This window comes from Podarcis vaucheri (genome assembly GCF_965113315.1).
Source record: "Podarcis vaucheri genome assembly, chromosome: 5".
NCBI lineage: Eukaryota > Metazoa > Chordata > Lepidosauria > Squamata > Lacertidae > Podarcis > Podarcis vaucheri.
Window position 1 is genome coordinate 10,231,032 of NC_138763.1, and position 22,029 is coordinate 10,253,060.

General features: G+C 45.4%; 1 protein-coding gene across 1 annotated transcript; it reads left to right on the forward strand.

Moving 5' to 3' along the window:
* Positions 1-5,082: 5,082 nt before the first annotated feature.
* On the forward strand, positions 5,083-21,989 carry DCUN1D1 (defective in cullin neddylation 1 domain containing 1). The gene is made up of 7 exons (XM_082224640.1): positions 5,083-5,231; positions 11,536-11,752; positions 12,591-12,759; positions 13,774-13,904; positions 14,973-15,055; positions 16,184-16,280; positions 18,230-21,989. Exons 1-7 carry the CDS (start codon positions 5,229-5,231, stop codon positions 18,307-18,309), a joined length of 780 nt encoding a protein of 259 aa, XP_082080766.1. The 5' UTR covers positions 5,083-5,228; the 3' UTR covers positions 18,310-21,989.
* The last annotated feature ends 40 nt before the right edge of the window (positions 21,990-22,029 follow it).

A 22,029-nucleotide genomic window follows, 5' to 3' on the forward strand; every position in this document is an offset into this window, starting at 1 on the left:
GCCCCTTAATCCACCAATCACATGTGGAGCGTAGTTAGCACCCCACAACAAACCATAGTTAAGATTGATCACAATTTGTTGGATTGACTGTCCGACAAGCTATGCTTAAATCAAAAATGGAAGTGAACACTTCCATAGGTCTCATGGCAATGTGGGAGTAAGAGAGAGCAGTGTGTGATGCTAACATAATTTATTCTCATCATCCCAAACTTGTTCAGCACAGGCGGGAATCTATGGCCCTCCAGATGTGGCCAGACTCTGGTTACTACCAGGACCAACCCTTATAGCCAATGATCAGGGGTGATGGGAGTTGTTCAGCTACAGCTGGAGGACCAAAGTTTCCCCAGCCCTGTTTTAGTGTGAACAGGCCACTGCTTCTGCCTCTGTTTACACCTGAAGGATAATTAGGTAGCAATGCCTTGAAGCAATCGGGAAGAATAATTGGGTCAGAGATTCAGGCAACACAGCTGGGACACCCTTGACCTGTAACCTCAAAACCCTGATATGTGTGCCGTAAACTAACTGCCACTTCAAAGTCGTCATACTGTTAGGAGTAAACAGGAAGAGAAAAGTTGCATCAGCCTTTTCCTACATTGTTCTGTAGGTTTGTAAGCTTTGAACAATTTAATTATCCATCAACTAAAGCTGCAATCGTAGATTTGCCGTATGATGAATCGGTGAACCAGTGAAACTCAGAAGCAGGGCTTGAAGGTTAGTATTTTCTGCTGCCCCTCTTTGGCAAGTGGTACCCAGCTGTGTATTGCCTCTGAACTTGTCACTTCTGTATTGCCGTTGTGGCTAATAGCCACTGACAGAACTATCATGCGTGAATTTGTCTCATGCCTTTTCCAGGCCAGTGGGTGAATTCCGCAAATTAATTGCACGTTGTGGGAAGAAGTACTTTATTTGGCTTCTACCCAAATCTATTCCCAATCAATTTCATAGCACAACCACCCTGAGTTCCAGTTACCTTTGTCTGCTTTCTCAACACATTGGAGACTGTGCCTTGGAAGAATAAATCAGATCAAAAAACAAACAAAACAATTTTGCGTGCTGAGTAGTTTATCAGAAATGACAATTTACAGTAATGCCAGGCAGGGGACTGGCAAGATCAGCGAAAGCTTCAATGAAGTCTGATTAAGTACAGTAGTAGGTTCTGCACTAATTGTTCTCGTTTATTGAGTCATAGAGGTACCAGGAACCACACACATCCAAGCCAAGATCCTTCAGGCTCCCCAGTAGCTGACACAATCCACATTGTGTCACAAGCAGGACTTGCCAGGAAAAATAGGGCATTAATCCAGACTTATTGCCTGATCGTGTGTAATGTTAGGTGTGCCTTGTTAAAAAAGCTGCAGTAGCATCTCTCCATGCTGGCTGCATAGCTGGAGAAATCTCACTCACAACCAATACGGAAGTGCAAGGTAGTAGCCCCTTAGCAGGTTTATAAATATATACGGTATATATGGATAGGCCCATCAGTCACCTGTGTGAAATTCCTAGTTGCAAGATGGTGAGTTGTTAAATACAATCTAGCCGAAGCTCACTGAAAACTGCAAAGGATTGGGCTGCATGATGCCTCCAGAGTAGAAACTATTTCCCTTTCCTAGTTGCCTGGCCAGTCCTGCATCTTTTCCCCTCCCTGGCTTTTGTGAAATGTATTTTTGGGAAATATGAAAATATGCAAATAGCCATGTTGGTTCATAGGAAAAGAAAACACATTCCAAAATATAGGGTATCACCTTTGTTAGAATTAACATTTGTGATTGTTTTTGAAAGCTTGGCCACTATTTGGGGGGAAATAGAGGCTTTGAACTGCATTGCCTGAAACACCTTGGAGGAGTTGGGAGACAAAGTTGGGAGTATGTATAAATAATTCTTTTCTCTTGCTTTGGAGCTCCTATATCACACTCTTGAGCAAAAGGAGATGGATACAAGAGGTGGGAAGAGCTGGACTTGCCAGGAAAAACAGGGCACTAATCCAGATAGTTGGATTCAGGAATTATCACCCCAACATAATATACATGTATTTTTGAAAGATCATTAAATAAAGAGAATTGGAAAGGGTCTCAGGGGACACCAAACAACAGCATACATCATTTTGCAAATGTTGGGAGGTTATAGCATCGCGAGCAACCTACAACTTCAAGGATGATGATGGTGATGATGATAATTATTATTTTTTTAATATTATTTATTATTTATTATTTATAACCCGCCCATCTGGCTGGGTTTCCCCAGCCACTCTGGGCGGCTTCCAACCGAATATTAAAAACAATACAGCATCAAACATTTAAAACTTCCCTAAACTTCAGTTGTCTTTTAAAAGTAAAATAGCTGCTTATTGCCTTGACGTCTGCTGGGAGGGCGTTCCACAGGGCAGGCACCACTACGGAGAAGGTCTCTTTCCCAGTAGGTGGTCAGTCACGGTGAACTGTGTGAATCTGTTGTTTACCCAATCCCCTTCTCTCTGCCCACTGGAGTTTGTGCGTGAAAGGCAATTGCAATTTTAGTCAATCTGGAGGGAGAGGAAGGTGAGATTTCCCCCCAGTACTATCTACCCCATGAGACATTCCTCTCCCCCACTGCTTTCTTCACACAATATAGGTGTTTTCACTCCCATCAAACCAGAATCTGCTGTGATCACTGCCATCACAGATCTATCCCAACCTTGGGAATTGTGGGGTGGGGGTACATTGGGGTTGCCCCGTTTTCTCTCCACGATGACCCTGTGATGTGGGTTAGGTGGGGCATATGCAACTATAGCCCAATACCATCTAGTGAGTTTCATGGCTAAGCAGGGATTTGATCCTGGATCTCCTGAGCCAAAGTCCAAAGGTCTCCTGCGTCCAAGGTTCTCCTCCTATTTCACCATGCTGGCTCTCTGGCGTTTATAAAAATCCTGTTTCGGCCACACCAAACAGGCACACACCATACAAGCATATACACAAGGATACCAGTTTTCTTCCTTTTCCTTATGAACCACCTCATTAAAGCCCAAGTGTCTCAGTGCTCCCTACTGCAGGGATAGGCAACCTAAGGCCCGTGGGCCGGATGCGGCCCAATCACTTTCTCACTCTGGCCTGCAGATGGTCCGGGAATCATAGAATCATAGAGTTGGAAAAGACCACAAGGGCCATCGAGTCCAACCCCCTGCCAAGCATCAGCGTGTGTTTACATGAGTAGAATATGTCCTTTTATTTAAAATGCATCTCTGGGTTATTTGAGGAAAGGTGGACCGGCCCATGACTCAAAAAGGTTGCTGACCCCTGCTCTACAGGATCATGATCCTCATTCACATGTCAGGGAAGGCATCATTAGCCAGAAGAGGGGTGTGAAGGAGTGACCCTGCTCACCTTTGCCCCTTAGGGGGTCTCCATCTCAGGTGTGGCCCATCCAAAGAAGGAGGGGGAGGAAAAGGACCAAATCTCTCTCCCCCCCCCATAAAGAGCCCCTGTGATAAAGAGGCAAGACTCAAATTGGCTTGGGGGTTTTGCAGGGGCGTAGCCAAGATTTTTGTTAAGGGGGGAGGCAGCCAAAGCTACTGCTTTTTTGGGGGGGTTATTCTTTATAATCACACTTTCCTCCAGGGACATTGAATAACTTACAAAAAAAAATTAAGTGAAAATCTAACTATAACATACATCAAAATCCTCCTTCTATTAGTTATGCACAACAGTATATTCTTTTATCTATCCTAACTTTCTTTTGTCCCTACTTAACTATCCTATTTCCCCCCCTTCCTCCCTCCCCTTTAACTCCTCCCCCCCAAAATTGTTCTCTCTTGAAATCTTTAACCATGTGCACAGATTATTCATTCTAATTTGGATGCTTGGGTTGGCTTCCCCCTTTTTTTTGGGGGGGGGGAGGAGATTGCCCCTTAAAGTTGTTGAACTTTTTTTTATTGGGGGGGGAAGAAATCACAGGTAAAAATACCACCCCCCCAAAAAAGAGGCCATTATGGGGAGCAAGCTTTCGTGGGGGTTTACTTTCGATGTTTTTCGATCATTTTGAAAATGCTGGCCCCCCCTATTGGGATTCGCCCGCCCCCCGAAGACAGAGGGGTGAGCAGCTCCATCAGGCCTCCCTCTGCCCTTTCCCCACATAGGTCACCCCACCAGTGGCGTAGCGTGGGGGGTGCAGGGGGGCCCGGCCGCACCGGGCGCAACATCTGGGGGTTAGGGTTAGGGGGCGCAAATCCACGGGTTAGGGGGCGAAATCCACGGGTTAGGGGGCGCAAATCCACGGGTTAGGGGGCGAAATCCACGGGTTAGGGGGCGCAAATCCACGGGTTAGGGGGCGAAATCCACGGGTTAGGGGGCGCAAATCCACGGGTTAGGGGGCGAAATCCACGGGTTAGGGGGCGCAAAACCACGGGTTAGGGGGCGAAATCCACGGGTTAGGGGGCGCAAATCCACGGGTTAGGGGGCGAAATCCACGGGTTAGGGGGCGCAAATCCACGGGTTAGGGGGTGCAAATCCACGGGTTAGGGGGCGAAATCCACGGGTTAGGGGGCGAAATCCACGGGTTAGGGGGTGCAAATCCACGGGTTAGGGGGCGCAAATCCACGGGTTAGGGGGCGAAATCCACGGGTTAGGGGGCGCAAATCCACGGGTTAGGGGGCGCAAATCCACGGGTTAGGGGGCGCAAATCTACGGGTTAGGGGGCGAAATCCACGGGTTAGGGGGTGCAAATCCACGGGTTAGGGGGCGAAATCCACGTGTTAGGGGGCGAAATCCACGGGTTAGGGGGCGCAAATTACTTGCCTTGCCCCGGGTGCTGACAACCCACGCTACGCCACTGCACCCCACGGAGCTCTCGCTGTCACCCCGGGAGACCCCAATCTCCGCCCACCTTATTTCAGGCCCCTAAGTGTATGGGTGTGTGTGGGGGGGTGTCATGATCTCTCGCCCCCCCCAAAAAAGAGCCTCCCTCAGAGGCGCCTCAGAGGCTTCCTCGCGCGTGAGGAGAAGAAGCCCCCCCGCCCTCGCGCCTCGCCTCGCCGGATCCCCCCCGGCCGGCCGGGCGCCGTTCTCGCTCTCCTCACGCCGCTCGGCCTCGGCCCGGGGCGGCCCCGCCGCAGTGCGCATGAGCGGGTCGGCGGCGGAAGGCAGGGCCCGCGAGGAGGAGCCCCGGGAGCCGCCGCCGCCACCGACCCTCCTCCCGCCTCCTCAGTGTCCGCCTCAGCCGGCCCGGGAGGGGAGAGAGGCCCGCGCGCAGCCCCCACCATGGTGAGGCCCTTCGGCCCCGGCAGGGAGGGAGAGCGGGCGGAGGGAGGAAGCGCCGCCATCGCCTGGCAACGCGGGGCCTAGTCGGGGGTGGGGGGGGAGAGAGAGAGAGACAGTCGGGGGGGGGTGCAAGGGTTGGGGGGGGGCGGCCTCGGCGCCGGGGAGAAGCAGCCCGGCCCTCACCCAGTTCCCACGAGCCGCCTATGCTGAGAGGGTGGGGGGCTTTGAGATATAGAGGCTGGGGGTGGGCCCTTGTGTGGAAATCCACCCCCCACCCCCCTCAGGGAGCTGAAGTGGGGGTGGGTGGGGGGATTTGGGGGTGCCCCGTTGGGGCTCCAAAGGGTTTGCGTGTGGCTGGGCTTCAGGGGTTTCTGTATATGATGTGTCAGGAAGGTTTAGGGTTATTTTTCTCTTCTCCCCCCCCCCCTAAAAAAAAACACCTTGGAGGACTGGTGGGGTAACTGGTAGGGGGAGAAAAAAACCCCTGGGCAGATGGGTGCTGCTTGATCTTGGGTGCCTGGGCCTCCTCTTCCTTGTTTCGTTTTTTTCTTTTTCCTTTTCCTTCTATCTCTCTCTCCAACCTGGGGGAAGCATCTCTCTCTCCCTCTCTCTCTCTTTGCATGCCTCACCTATCTCTGTTTGCAGTCGCGTTTTGTGCAGACACCTCTTTCGTTGTGGTGTGTGTGTGTGCACGTGTGCATGCAAGCAGGCGGGTACTCCAGAGAGGGTTAGCTGGGGTTAGCCTGGTTTCAGCAGAAGCTCCCTCAAGTGCCTCGTGGCACCTCAAAAGACAGTTTTAAACCCTGCGAAAGCGTCCGTGGGCAGCAGCAGCTGCATGGTGGTTGTCCTTAACTGGCAGTAGGGGTGGCATCCTGGCACTTTGTCCTCCAGCTCTGCCTTGTGGCAGGCATTGTTAAATCAGCAGCACGTCATGAGGCTGGTGCCCAGGAGTTGCCGCTCACTACAGGACAGGACCTGGAAGAGAAAGTGGAGGAAATGTGCATGTTGCCCTCTGCGGCCCCCAGCCAAAAACTGCTTCAGAGTGACATAAATGGAAAGGCCCATTTTGCCAATGGACAGCTCCATAACCCAGCGGTTGCTCACTTGCAACAACTGGCCGCCTGATAGAAGCTCAGACAAAGGGGCTGAGCCCTGCTATGAACCCAGATGCCAACTCTGCGCCTGTATTGTGCCAGGACCTAGCGCCAGTAATTCCCCTTAGGGGCTTGGTTGCTTGCTTGCTCATCCTGCAATGTGAATGTGCCATCACCTCTCATTAATGCCTTTTTGTTATTCACGTCAAAGAAACAGGTAGATGCCAAAAAAGGGGGAAATAGAGACAGAAGGAAAAACAATACTGAAAAATGGAAGTGTTCAGAAGGTAGTGGGAGAGAATCTATTGCTCACCTCAAAATCGCCACATTTCAACAGAAGACTCCAAAGTGAGGCTCCGGTTTGAAATTGATGCACTACAGTTTATGAGCAAATTCGGTTCAGGTTGATTTAAGCTTGACTGGACTACAGTTTTTCTTCCCACTCCAGATGTTAAATTAGCATAGTGCACCTCGAAAGATATTGAATAGTACCACCACTGACTGCTGTTGTGAACAGTTTGCAAACCTGTTGCTATGCTGTCACTTGGATAGCATGACTTTTTGACGTGTGTGTGTGTGTGTGTGTGTGTGTGTGTGTGTGTGTGAATGATTGCATCCCATGCTGTCCTTCTGTTCTTTGCAGTCCCCCTGTGCCAGTGTTCATGCTATTTAGAGGAGTGGGATATGCAGAGGCAGCACAGGGAAGGGGGGATTCCCCCCCCCAATGCCTTCTTACCTCTTTCATTCACAGAAAGCTTTACTGAATCAAAAAGCTTTCCATGAATGGAAGGACAACATTGGATACATACTATATAATATATATATCTGAGGAATAATCTCAGGTAACTGCTGAGTAATCTTTTATGCATCTGTTGGAATGAGATCCAGTTCACAAAAGCTTAAGACCATAGAAATCTGTTAGTCTATAAAATGCCACAAGACTGCTTGTGAATGCATATTTCATTTATGTTTCTCTGTGTTACACATTTTTTCTTGCTTATGAGGCAAGGAAACCATATCAACCATATTTATTCAGATGTAATCCCCTCTTATTTCATGGGGAAAGCATTTTAAGATGACAATCATATGCACACTTACTTTAGGAGTCTGTCTCATTTAGATTGGTAGCTCTTACTTCCAGGTTGTTGCTGCTATTATTTATTAAATTTAAATACTGCTGTTCATCCGAGGATCACAGGGCAGCTTCAGATCTGTTTGTTAGAATAGGGTTGTAAGGTGCAGTCATCCGTATTTACCTTTTAGGCTAGATTTTAAACATCATGCTGAAATGTTTCAGTTTCCATACCTTTTTTTTGCCATTAGAAATCCTTACTAAAAGGCAAGCAGAAGAGGAATAGATTTAAAAAAATGATTTTCTAGGTAAAATTATTTTTCAAAATTTTTTCAAGTTAATGGGATTGTTCCATAGTAAGTCGCTTGAAAATTGTAGCCACGGTAATTTAGTTTACATAAATTTAGTTGATTAGTGGGCTTCTGAGGTTCTTTCAGGTACTTTAGCCTGTTAAGCGGTTTGAGAACTTCTAACTACTGGCTTCCTCTGCCACATTGCACAGGCTTCAGGAAAACATCATGCAAGATTCTTCAGGAAATACAGTGAGTGTACCGAGGCTCCTGAACTACTCAAGGTGCTTTGAGTGCATTTAACTTTGGCCTCACAGCACACACACCCAGGATGTTTTCTCCTTAAAACTAATTTATTGCCTTTGCACAAATCAACACCCAACTTCCTGTGAGGAGACTAACACAATGGAGCACTTATCCAGTCTAAATATAAGCTGTGGCAAGGCATATTTATACTGTAATAAGTTTCTCAAGAGGTGTGGGACACCTTCCTCTCTCTATAAATAGTTGGGCTAAAGAACTAGAAAATGATTGGATATGTCATCTGGACTTGAAATGTTTGGATATATAATTAGGTTCCAAGTTTGTTCTTGCTATCATGTGTTGGTGTTCTTCAGTAAATGTGGGCCAGTAAATTGAAGCTGAATCTTGAAAAAATTGAGGTGCTGTTCTGCGTTCCGAGTTCTTGAGTGTGGAAGATGGAAAGATGGCCTATTTTTGATGGGATTGCAGTCATCTGAAAGGTGCAGATCTGTAGCTTGGGGTTGTTCCAGGATCTAACACTGTCACTGGAGGCTCAGATGTGCCTTTTTCCAACTCTGACTGTTTTGCCCCTCATGGATAGAGATGACTTGGCCACTCTATTGCACCTTCTGGTAACCTCTGGATTATACTGTTGCAATGCATTTTACTTCAAGCAGCCCTTGAAAACAATTTAGAAACTTTAGCTGGTTCAAAATGTGGCAACCAGATTACTGGCCAGGTTTCCTCTTAGATGTCATATAAACCCTATTTTAAAACAGCTGCACTGGTTGCCAGTGTGTGAATTAGGCCCCAGATATATGAATGAGAATGATAAATACGCTTCAGGATAAGTATTTTCGGGTCGCACTCCACGGCGACCCGGAAGTAACAGAGTACGTTACCTCCGGGTTTCGCCACTCGCGCATGCACAGATGGTCAAAATGTCACGCATGCGCAGAAGTGGCGACATGCGCAGACGTGCTGTCGCGTCTTACGTTCCGTTTGGGATGCGAATGGGGCTCCGGAACAGATCCCGTTTGCATCCCAAGGTACCACTGTGTGTGTGTGTGTGTGTGTATATATATACACACACACACACACACACACACACACGATACACACACACACACACACACACACACACACACACACACACTGCCTTCATCCAGAGGGGCTTTTCTTGGTAGTTTCACCGCCCTCAGGATTGAGAGGAATGGCAGCCCAGGGAAGGACTTTCTTTGTAGCAGCCCCCAAATTGGGGAACTCCTTTTGCACAGAGGTTATGTTCTGGGGTTGGTGCATAGACATAAAAGCACATGAACAGTCTTACCTTCTGGAGCCAGTGTGCCAAATGGTCTTTGCCCTCAAGCAGGGCAGAGAGCTTTAAAACTCCCACTCTCTGGTTGGCTTTTACAAGATCTTGTGGGGCCGTTGGAGATCTTGCGTGAGCCTCCCAGAGCGTTGTAAGAAAACCAGAGAGCTTAAAAGTTCATTCTGGCATCAGCCCAGTGCCATATAGGCACATCAGCAACAGCAGTTTGGTCGCAGTATGGGGCGATGATTACTGCTCTGTTGTCCTCAACACCTGCTCATGATACTGCGTTTTGGGATTGTTCACTGATATTTAAAGAAATGTAGCTCCATTGAAAGTGTTTCACAGGTACTGAAGTGCTGAGTGACATGGAGTTGCTGTTCAAAACGGCACTGTCCTTTCTCCCTTGTAACCTGCCACATCATAATGTCGGCATGCAACACATTTCTCTGCCTGCACTCCACCCCTTAAATGACAGGGGTGGGGAAATACACAACACAGTGACATCACAACATGGCTAAGTGCTGATGAACACTATTGTGGGGAGTGGAGTGGAGAGACTTTAACAGGTCCTTCCTTCCTTCCTTCCTTCCTTCCTTCCTTCCTTCCTTCCTTCCTTCTTTCTTTTTTCTTTTTTTAACAGCAACACACCTGTTATATGTAGTTCCACTCCAAGAAGTTTCCTTTAGCGTGTTGAGGTAGCACGCCAAAATGTCACTTCCTTAAAGCTGTGCTGAGGTGCCTTATGCCCATTGTTGAGGGCTGAGTTCGCAGCCTCACTGAACAGCCAGCAAGTAGGTTGTGCTCCTTTATCTTATCACATGTTTGTCAAAGGGAAAAAGTAAACAACCTGCCATTTTTAAAATTTGTGTAGACAGAATTATGGAATTGTATTTTTCAACTTCCTTTGTTTAAATTTGCTGTGGCTAGGATGCAAAGCTTGTTTGTTTGTTTATTAAACTTGTATACTTTGTTGTATGCATGTTTGTCTTGTTAGCCACCTTGAATATTTACTGATAAAAAAGCAAGGGAGAATCTCTTCAAATAAACAAACAATACAAGATAGAAACACTGTAATTGTTTTTTATGTACAGAAGCAATTAAAATAGGAATGCCTATAAATAAACTTGTAATATAGCATCTTTGTATAAGCTGAGAGACATGAATAGAAATTCAGTGAAGCTATATTCTGTTTGTACCATTTGTGGCTTTTATACTTGCCTTCTTAAGCCAGGGGGAAATAGGTAACCATAGATAGATGTGGATTCTTATCACAGTCGTAATGTCTGAAACCACTTGCTTTATCATGTGACTGTTTGGTGTAGTTTCTCCATCAGATGATGCTATCGTATGGCCTTGTTTACTGGCTATGAATCTCCATTAGTCAGGAAGCCAAATTAATTGTTGTGTGATAATGGAGCAAATACACCAACAATTTGCAATACTGAAGATTGTGACAGGCTGTTAGCAATAAGGCTTCAGGGAAGGTATAGGCTGTGATCTAAAGGGACATACGCATATGCCTCCTGCATGCTCCTGCATTTTTGCATTTTCATTGCAACCTCACATAGCTCTTATACAACACTTCTTCCCCACGTTCAGCCAGTAGTTTGGGGGATTTGGTGTGAGAACAGTTTATAGGAAACCTGCCGGTAGTGAAACCTGTTGTGCAGGTTTCCCTTCTAACCGCTCTCCTGGAAACTGACATATTTGGATGCATGTGTGTCTCTTTGTGTCACAGCTGTTGTCCCCTCCTAAGCCCTGTAATGTGCTTTCTGTGGAACATTTAGAGCCGTGGTTCTCAACCTGTGGGTCCCCTGATGTTGTCAGACTACAACTCCCATCATTCCTAGCCGGCATAACCAGTGGTCAGGGATTATGGGAGTTGTAGTCCAACAACATCAGGAGACCCACAGGTTGAAAACCACTGGTTTAAAGGATCTGCCATGAGTGTTTCTGTGGCTGCTACATCCTCCCTATCACAAAAGAGCGGGACACATCCATGAGCCAAGTTGCTGGTTGTCTCAAGTAGAAAGGAGAGCCATCATAGAATGTTTTATCCTTGATTCTGTTGCATAGCTTGTTTGTTGAACTTGTGAGCTGCTTTGGGCACCATTGAGCTTGGAATTAAATTCTTAATTAGAAGGAGTTGGACACTACAGGTAGACTTTCTGTATGTCCACCTTAATTCTCTATGAAAGTGGCCCTTTTGAGCTACAGGTTGAAGTTGGATATTCCTCCTCAGGTAAGCACACGGGAGATCTCACTGTTCTTGTGTTTTCTGATACTTTTCTAGAACAAGCTGAAGTCATCACAGAAAGATAAAGTTCGACAGTTTATGATCTTCACACAGTCCAGCGAAAAGACCGCAGTGAACTGCCTGTCTCAGAATGACTGGAAGCTAGATGTTGCAACAGATAACTTTTTCCAAAATCCTGAAGTGTATATACGAGAAAATGTTAAAGGATCATTGGACAGAAAGAAGTTAGAACAGCTATATAATAGATATAAAGGTAAGTATAGTGCAGTTTTTCTTTTAAAAAGGTGTGTTAAATGCATCATTTTGCTGGCAATAGATTCCATTTGGAATCCAGGCCAGAAACTTGAGTTTCAGCTGTGGCCAGAACAGACCAAGAACGCAGTGCCCTATAAGCATTACAACAAAGGCTACCCTTTATTTATGATATTTTTATCCTACCCTTCCTCTAGGCAGCTGAGGGTGGGAAACATTCCCCCACCATCCTACATTGTATCCTTGCAACAACCATGTGAGGGGGGTTAGACTGATAGGTGGTTAAAGGGTCTTAAGGTGAGCGTCATGGCTGAAAGTAGATCCGGACCCGGGTCTTCCTTCCGATTGCTACACAGATGCTTGTTCTTGCCGTCATGCTGCTAGACTTACTGGCAGAGCATCTGGGTTGCCCAGTTTGTTCTCATCCTCCCAGGCAATCATTTGTCAAGCCATCTCATCAACCCTGAGACACAGGAAAGCCTTCCTTTTCTTTCTCCCGAGAATCTTTTGTCCTGGACTGCATTTTAACTCCTCTTCACAGAGGTAAAATCCAGTCCTTCAGGGAGCACATTGGGTTGAGTCATGCTCTCTTTCTTGAAATGGGAATAAGTGACCCACCTTCCAATGCAATTGTGATTGCAGGTAAGATGAGGTTTGCAGAGGGAACACACTTAAAACAGCGCATAAAAGTGAATGCTATGTAGCAGCTGACAGCATTTAATGGCCTTAGGAAGCAGGTTCTTGAACGAGTGCTTGGCCGCCATACCTTTTATTAGAAATGGTTTCAAAAAGAAGGAGACTTCCATTCATTTTATTTTGTTTCTCTCTTATACTCCAAGATCCTCAGGATGAGAATAAAATTGGCATAGATGGCATACAGCAGTTTTGTGATGACCTTGCGCTTGACCCTGCCAGTATTAGTGTATTGATCATTGCCTGGAAGTTCAGAGCTGCGACGCAATGTGAATTTTTAAAAACGGAATTCATGGATGGGATGACAGAACTAGGGTAAGTGCTCAACAACTCTCTGAAAGTAGGCGGGCCATGCTATTCTGTGCATGGAAAGGTTTGTACTTCCATGCTTGAAGCAGAATCTTTCATAACTCGGGAAGAGCCATTCAAACTCTTATCTGGTGGAGGAATGTGTATTATGTATTTGTGTCCCTATGAATGAACACAATTTATTTCACACACACACACACTTGATTTCCCAGTGCCAGCCTCAGGTGCAGCTTTGCCATAGCATCTCTGGGCTCCTTTCAATGCCATGCAAAGGGCTCCTGGCAGCTCCCTCAGTCCCCATTAAGCTCCTAGGAAATCATACATACTGCTACTTTCAACTCAGTAACAATATAGGTCAGGGCCATACGCTGAAATTTAAAACAAAATGCTCCATGCAAATCTTCAGCTACAAGGCATTCAGACTATCTGATACATACATTTGCTCAGTGTTTTGTCTTCTAAATGCCAATAAGCATGTCGATGCAAGGTTCGATTGAGGTATGAGGGAGCACAGATGGTGTATTTGAGCATGGCATTCTTTGCGCTCCTGATCATGCATTTCTTTGAGACCTTGCCTGTTCACAAGAACAACTCACCATCTGCCAGATTGTTGAGATTAAAGAGCCTGTTTTCAAATGTTGCCCCTTCCCAGCTGTGGTATTTTGCTTTATTCTTCTTTGATGGTGTTTGCCGCTGTAATCGTATCCATAGATTTGAACAGAAGAGGAGCTGGTGCCCAAAGGGGGTTTCTTGTATTTCTTGGAGAGGTGGCCCCAGCCTCTGCCTCCCAGGAAAGTTCCACAAACGTGTTGGTGATAATGTATTTTCAGCACCGCTTAATAGAAAAGAGAGCTTCAGGAATGATCGGACTATATATATGTGACATTACTTTTTTTTTGTTAAAGCAACTATTTAGTAATGCCATTTTACAAAGTATTTAGAACATGATCCTAAACTAATGCACAGATAAACTTTTGTGTTTGTTTGTTTTTTAAACCAAACCAATAAACCCAACAACAGATGTGACAGCATAGAAAAACTAAAGGCCCAGCTTCCAAAAATGGAACAAGAATTGAAAGAGCCAGGAAGATTTAAGGATTTTTATCAGTTTACCTTCAACTTCGCAAAGAATCCGGGACAAAAAGGTTTAGGTATGTATTGCCAATATTTCATTGTACAGAAGTGAGTGATCCAAGTCAGGGTCCATATTGGGCTACAGCTGATTGTGATGAGAGAAAACACCCCTTGCCTCCAAAGTGGTGTTTACACATTGAGATTACTACAGTACTCTTCCCTAAGCAAACGTATCTTCTTGGAAAAGTGTCCTGATACTTTGGCATGCTTGCGCACTGGAGGACTGCCGATACGTTTGGTGCGTTCAGTCGTGTTTCTAAGTTCTCTTTTCCCAAAAGCATTTTCAATTGACAGGGAATTGTAAGAATTATAACAAATAAGCTGTATTTGAAACTTGGTATAGTTTAGGAGGGACGCAGGTGGCGCTGTGGGTTAAACCACAGAGCCTAGGACTTGCCGATCAGAAGGTCAGCGGTTCGAATCTCCGTGACGGGGTGAGCTCCCATTGCTCGGTCCCTGCTTCTGCCAACCTAGCAGTTCGAAAGAACATCAAAGTGCAAGTAGATAAATAGGTACTGCTCTGGCGGGAAGGTAAACGGCGTTTCCGTGCGCTGCTCTGGTTCGCCAGAAGCGGCTTTGTCATGCTGGCCACATGACCCGGAAGCTGTATGTTGGCGCGATGAGCGCCGCAACCCCAGAGTCGGTCATGACTGGACCTAATGGTCAGGGGTCCCTTTACCCTTTATAGTTTAGGAAGCAATCTTTGTCACAGCGTGCAAAGCTGTCCAGGGGGAGGGAGGGAGAAGGTGATGCCGCATTGAACATGGGCAAACTCCTGCCTGCACGCTGCCTTTAATATCTTGAGGAAAGTGCGGATACCCAGGATCATGACTGAAAAGCCTTGGGCCTTCCGGATGTGGCTGGACTACGACTTCCATCATCCCTGACCATTGGCCAGGCTGGCTGGGACAAACAGGAATTGGAGCCCAACCACATCTGGAGAACCACTCATTCCCCAGCCTAAGAGAGTGTTCTTTGCAACCCTCACTTTTACTGTGCAATTCCCGAACAGGTGTGTCTGGACAAGCGGGGAGGGGGAAAGCCTCAATTACTTATTTAATTACCCGTTTTCTTTAATGTTGCAGACTTAGAAATGGCCATCGCCTACTGGAATTTAGTACTTCATGGACGATTTAAATTCCTAGACTTGTGGAACAAATTTTTATTGGTAAGCGCAAGTATGGATTGCCTCATTAGTAATGACTAAGTGCCGAGTTCTGGGAGGTTCTGCGGCCTGACTCTTCCCTACGGGACCCAGATCAACAATCTTTGCCACACGTGGCAGTGGTCAGCAGCTAGTGGCCCACCACTCAAATCCACACTGTAGATAACCGGCAGCTTTCCTTGCCCCAAAACCTTGTTTGATTTTAAAACTTGAAGAAAGAGGGCAGATTTGAGGGTAAACCATATACAACACGGGTCTGCCCTTGTGGCTCGTTGGAAGTTGAAACTGCTCCACACGTACTATTACGTTGTCGTTTTTATGAGGATATACGTTTGACTTTTATTACACCTGTTTTGCAAAAGTCCAGGAAAGTATCGAAACTCCATAGTTTAAAACTACTGCTAGAGGACAAGAATCCCAAGACTACATTAAATGTAGCCAAATTCTGTGTGTCAGCAATCAATCGCAGGAAGCAAGTGGTATCCCATAATGACCAAACCCCTAAATGTTAACTACAGGGAGCATGCTAATAATTAATTTTAATGTTATATTTAAATCATCGTTATATTCATATTGTCCTTTGTATTTCTGATATTATTATTTTTTATGATCTGCGATCTTGTGTGTGTTGTGGCTGGTCTGTGACCGTATTAATAAATTCATTCATTCATTCATTCAAAGAGGGTGTTGGGATGACAACCAAAAGCAGAAATCCCAAATGGCATTCTTTTAAAAAAGGATTATTTTGGATAGCTCTTACAGAATTATTTTGGGGTTTCCCCCCGACCCATCATGGTTCTAAAGCCTGTGGGACTTGCAGCTGTGTAAGGCACCTGATTGGCTTTGCTGCAAAATCGGGCCTGGTTGGTGGACTGTGTTTGACTTCACAGGTCATATGGGAACATGCAGTGGTGCTGCAGGTTTTGTATCTTGAGCCACTAGCCCAGTCTGTTCTTATTGGCAGTAGCTCCCTATGAACAGGATTCATAGCCAGTCCTAAGGGCCTCTCAGCTGGAGATTGAAGCTGGGACATTCTGCATGCTCTTGCATTAGACAAAGCCTTTCCTCTGGCCCTTCCAGGGTTGTCATGTGTAGCTAATGCTTTTCACACTCTGATTTCCCTCAAAACAGGAACATCATAAAAGATCTATACCAAAGGACACTTGGAACCTTCTTCTAGACTTCAGCGCGATGATCGCAGATGATATGTCGAATTATGACGAGGAAGGTAAAGTTGCTATTTGTTCCTCTTGTGGCACTTTGGCCTGTGTGGAGTGCTCTGTCCCCAAGAAGCTTCTCTCCCTAAGTGATCCTGCTTTTGCCCTGGACCTTCTGTACTTTCCTGTTGGCTTCCCCTCCTACTATAATTTTCAATTTGTTGGAAATCCCTGATATCATAAGGGGCACAGTGGGTATTAAAACAGTTTCTGGAAAAGTAAAGCCGCTCATTTCTTGCGTATACCGAGCTGAATCCAGGACTTGAACAATTCTAGTCATTGCCATCCTCATAGTGACCACGAATCTAATTCTGGCAAGCCAGCCTCTCCACAGCAAGGAACACCTGTTGTTGTTTCCACTATTGAGTTGCTTCTCCTCTTACGCTGCTCAGTTGGGTTGCCAGGTTGGCCCCCGCACCACTGAATCTGCCACACCTCCGTGTCTGATTGGCTGAAGTAGCAACCATGTGTGACTTCCCTTTCTGCCTGCCCTTGAATGTTTTGCTCAGCTCCCCAGACTTGCTCTCTTCACGTCCCTTGGGTGCTATAATGGTTGGGAGTTACTCGTGCGTAATCCTGTTCCGTTTGAGCATTAGATTGCCTGGTTAAACCCTCCTGACTGCACAGCCCATCTCAGCGTGGCTGCCCTTAGTCACTCGTAGAATCTGTCTGTGGGCGTTTCTTAAAGCGTTGCCAACATAAGAGTTGTTTGATGCCCAATTGTCGCCTCCTCTCACTGCCCGGGAGTCTCCTGCGCAGGGTGGGCGTGGGCAGCGGGGTGCTTGGGCTCTCCTCGCTAACTTCCAACGAAGAGTCCTGGAGCCCCTGCACCTCCCTGTCCTGTTGCTCTCCTGGATCCCTGGTGTTACACTCATTCTCTTCCCCTTCTTCCCAGCTAAGTCTCCCTCTAGCGCTGGGACCTTCCCCTGCAGCATCAGAGACCCTCTCCTTCTCCCGTGCCTCTGATGGCAGTTCCCTGACAGGTGCGAACGAGGAGCTGCCTGTTTCTGCATGAGGGAAAAACCAAGATGGCGGGGCGAAAGACAGTTCTTAGCTGTGTACAGCAGGGGTGGGGGATCTTGTTCAGTTTGAGGGCTGCCTTTCCTTCTTAGCCACCTTCCTTCCAGGGGCCGTTTGGCAGTAGGGGGTGGGACCAGATGTAGATACAGATGGAACAATGAAGGTGAACTGTACCTTCATATAGTGGGCAAGCTCCTGCACATGCTCTCCCCTCCGGCCAGGCAAACGAGGCATTTTCAGAACACAATCCAGCCAGGAGTAACACCCCATGAAAGAAGCAAATTAGGACAATGGGTGGTGGTTCGGAGAGACTCTCATGGATCAGATAGAGAGGCTTGGAGCATCTCTATAAAGAGGAGTGCAGAAAACAAGGGGGGAACAAGCCTTGTAAACTTCTCTTTTGTGCTGTGCAGGGGTAAGGCTGCACTTGCATGGCGGGGAGCAAAGCTTTTTAAATATAACCCTGCTGGCCCATTGCTTGATCCAAAGATCTCCTTCTGCAGCAGGGTGCTGCTGTGTGTGGCTCTGTGAATGCTAATCTTTCTTTTCTTTTTTAAATTGTATTAAAAAAATCCCCAAATTAGCATATCCAAGAAAAAAACTTAGCATTCCATCTTATAGAACCTTGTATAAAGTTTTCTGACTAATTGCTCTCACTTTTTAAAAAGTTTGTGTCCAAAGAGTGGCTGTCCCAGGATTAAAAAAATTAAGATTCTTTAATTATTATTAAATGATGAAAATAAAAATTCTGGCCAAAATTGAAGGGCTGTTCTGAGGTCACAATGCACGTGAAGAGCTTGGAACGCATAAAGTGCTAAATATTTTCTGGTGACATTTTCTTGTAGCAGCTAGGGGGGCAAATTATAGTCCCCAACTCTTCAGATAAGGCATTCATTCTGCAAGCTTAATAATTCCACCCCTCTCCCTCTTTTCTTCCCAGGGGCATGGCCTGTTCTTATTGACGACTTCGTGGAATTTGCACGCCCTCAAATTGCTGGAATAAAAAGTACGACAGTGTAGTGCTAAATGAACCTTCTAGAATGTACATAGTCTGTACAAAATAAACAACATGGGGGAAAATTGCACAGTCAATTTCTGCCGACTGACTGAACAGGACTGAAGACCAATCCTCAAGAAATAAAGCCTGGGGGTTGAGTCAAACCTTTAAGGATCTACTTTGGACCATATCAGACGATGGGAGGTTTGGGCTTCTCATCTAGCCTGGGCCAGCCTTGCCCACTTGAAAACTCCAGCATTGTGGATATCATTCTTTTTCTTTTTTTAAAAATGAAGCACCCTAATCCTTTCCATAAATCTTAAAATGCTTTTTGGATTATTTTTTTTAAAACTTCTTGTTCCTCCTAAAGGCACATGCTGTCTTCACCAAGCAAAATCTTTTGACGTAATAATTTCACAGATCAGCATCGCAGTCTGTTTCAGAAAAGCTTCAAGTAGCACATCTTTGGGCTAGCTGCAAAGACTTTGCTGAGAATATCCTAAAAGAGTGATTCGTTGGATCTGGTTCCGTACGGTCCGTTCACAGCTATTGTCTATGTGAGTGGCAAGGGGTTTCTTTGCTTTGTTCTAAAGCAAATGTCAAAGATACCCTGGCAAAAGGTCTGGGCTTTTCTGCCCGCCAATATCGGGCTATCCATCTATGTAGGTGCTTGACTGAAGTTCTGTTGTGTGTAACAGTGAACGCTGCTGAAACGCAGGACAGATACGGCGCTCAACAGTATCCATATTTTAATAATCTAGTCGGAAACACTGGGTGCCTAATGTTGAAAGGTGAACCATCCTTTAGGGCCCCGATCCTCAGTAGCTGGGCCATGTGAATCTTGCTAAGTCTCTGCCTCTTGCTTCTTGCTGTCCCCCCTGCCAACACTTGGTGGCTTCCCTTGTCTGCCAACACTCCAGCCTTGACCACCACGTTTCTTTGCAATGCCATGCATGCAGAGATAAAGAGTTAGGGCCTGGAATACCTGTGCCCACCTAAATTAGTGATACCCTCTCCACCACCACGCCCTCAGTAGACTGTCTTGCAGCTAACTTGGATGACACCATTCCAGGGCGGCAGGGGTGTCCACCTTCTTCAGGGAATTGGGGCACTTACCATTACCCCTCAATCCTTGGGGCGAAGTATCATGGGTCATGTTATTTCTAACTTCCAAGAGTGGGGTCGGGTTTTCTGATAGAAAGACCAGCAGGATTCATCCTAGAATGTGGGTGATAAGTTGCTCACAACTGCTCTTAGTTACCCAATAAATTTTTTTGTAGCATCTCTTTGTCCAGGAAATCTTTCCCGCCCCCATTAACTTCTACTGAAATGTTAAAACTTGAATACAGTACTGAATTTATAATGTTTGCTACACAATACATAGAATCCTTGATTAGGGCCAACAGAGGTTTTTGATCGTGGGTATAACAATGAGTGTGATACACATTTTCTTCTATACTTGATGGTTTGAGCCATTAATACAAAATTTTTATGATGTTAGCGGTACTGACATTATGGTCCACGTCCTTCATCGGTGACAGGCAACTTACCATATTAACCGCAAATCGCTGTGGTTGTCAAAACAGAGGGATCCCTACTCCGAGCAAAAGTTCTGCCAGGCTCTAGCACATAGACACCTTGAGCAAGCAGGAACGCCTCAATTCATTTTTGCAATCGTGGCCACAGAAATCCCTGCGCGAGGTTATTGCTAGCACAGGAGCTCTCCTGCTTAAGTGAAGCCTTTGTGTGAGCTCCAGACTTGCTGGGTTCACAAGAATATCTTTCCCAAGCAAGTACATAGTATAACTAGCATAATCCGGCCAAATGGGTTAAGCACTATTAGTGGGAGAGTCTTAAGTGTATCGTTGACTCTTTAGTGGTGCTTAACTTTGGCTGGGTCAGGCGAAAGAAATGTTTTGCTTAACCATGGTGGAGAAACTGGGAGTGCGCTTTGGGCTCATGAAGCCCTCTTCCCTTTTAGCCGTGTGTAGCAATCCCATCTCCCCAATGCTTTTAAGATAGAGTTTGAAACTTAAGTGAAGGAGTTAGTTTGCATACCTTGGTTAAAGTTGACTACAGTATTGATCTTGGTTCAAGTGCCACACTAAACACGGTTAATAAAAGGAATGGGGAGAGATCTGGCATGGGAGAGAGTTAGTGGGCGTCCCTGGGACCTCTCCACTGCACTTCATCTGCTTCTACACTTGTGTCCAGTTCACAGAGTTTGGCTTTTCCTTTTGAGCCACGGCTTTAGTCCTTGTGTTTTTACATGGCAAAAGCAGCACTTGAAACGCCTTCTGGCTATAATGTCATGTAACTTCATGAGCGATACTAAGCTGTTTTCTGGAAATGATTTCGCAGAGGAAACAGGAGTTGTTTTCCCATCCGATATTAGAAGTCCTTTTCTAACCTTTAAAAAAGGAAAAGTTCAAGCTTGGCATATTGTGTCCTGTCTCATTTATCCATAAAATTAGAAAGAAAGAAAGAAAACACGTATGCACATGCTAAATAATTTTAGGGAAAATACTTGAGTATTAAATTGCTTTATCTTTTTTAAAACCTGTATGATGTTGTGAGAAAGGGGCTTCCCTTTTTCCCAGCTGTGCCCTTTTGGTAAAGCTCAGTCTTGTGTTAATTTAAGAAAACCATTAGATGAAAATTGGGAATCCCTTCTTCAGAAGCCAGAGTTGGCAAAGTCAAATATATTGCTTTACTGCTTGCATTCTTTCTTTTCTCTCTCTCGTGTAAATATCAGTGGAGACTTGAATTATGAAAACTACAAGGTGTGTGTGCTGTTTTCGGTCTTAAGAAAATTTGGGTACAGTTTTTTCAGAATGAGTCATTGATGTATGTATGCTGTGTATTTTTTGTGTTTTGGTGTTCTTTTTTTTTCAAATGAGATGTACTTAACTCTGTCCCTGTGGAGAAGGTTGGGGCATAAATGCTGTGCTGTTTTTTGTTTCTTTTTAAAGATAATTCCTTTTGCAATGTTAAGGCCTTTTCAACAAAATGGATTTTGCCATCAGTTTGGTACTACACAATTTATAATTACTGTGTAATTATAAAACTGCATTACATAAAGCATTGCTGTCTTAAGTAGCAGAGAAACTAAGGTTATTTGTGTGATCGCCTCTCTGAATTTTAAGAAGAGTGTTCAGTTCAACAGGCACAAACTGGTCAAATTTTCTTTTCAGTGGGAAGTGTGCTATCAAATCAGCGCTTGGTTGGATTGTGTCCAGTGGCAAGAGATGTTTGGCTTATTGTTGGCTTGCTTCTGAATGTAAATGCCCAGCTCTTCGAGAGACTGAAAAATGCCCAAACTTTATGCCCATTTGTATGTGTGTGTTGATTTTTTTAAAAAAAAATATATTAAAAGTTGTGAACCTTTTTGGGTTGATAGTATTCATAAAATCAACCCACTCTTCAACTTGGCAGTAATCTTCCCCTTCACAAATCACTTTCTTTTGCCAAATATTAGAAAAAGTGAATGCTTAAACAAAATTCAAACCCTCGTATTTGATTTTTTTATATATATATACCAATATGTAGAATTAGAAATACCTTGCTACATGAAAATATTTGGGAATCAAGGCTTTTATTTCAGTCACGTGATCAGAATCTGTAAGTTAAATTGTAACTACCTAGAAAAATCCCTCCGACAGACCAGAGGCAATAAAGTTCCGGCCCAGTTGTCATGGTGAAACTTTCTCATGAATTATTTTGTTTAAAAACAATCCCAAACT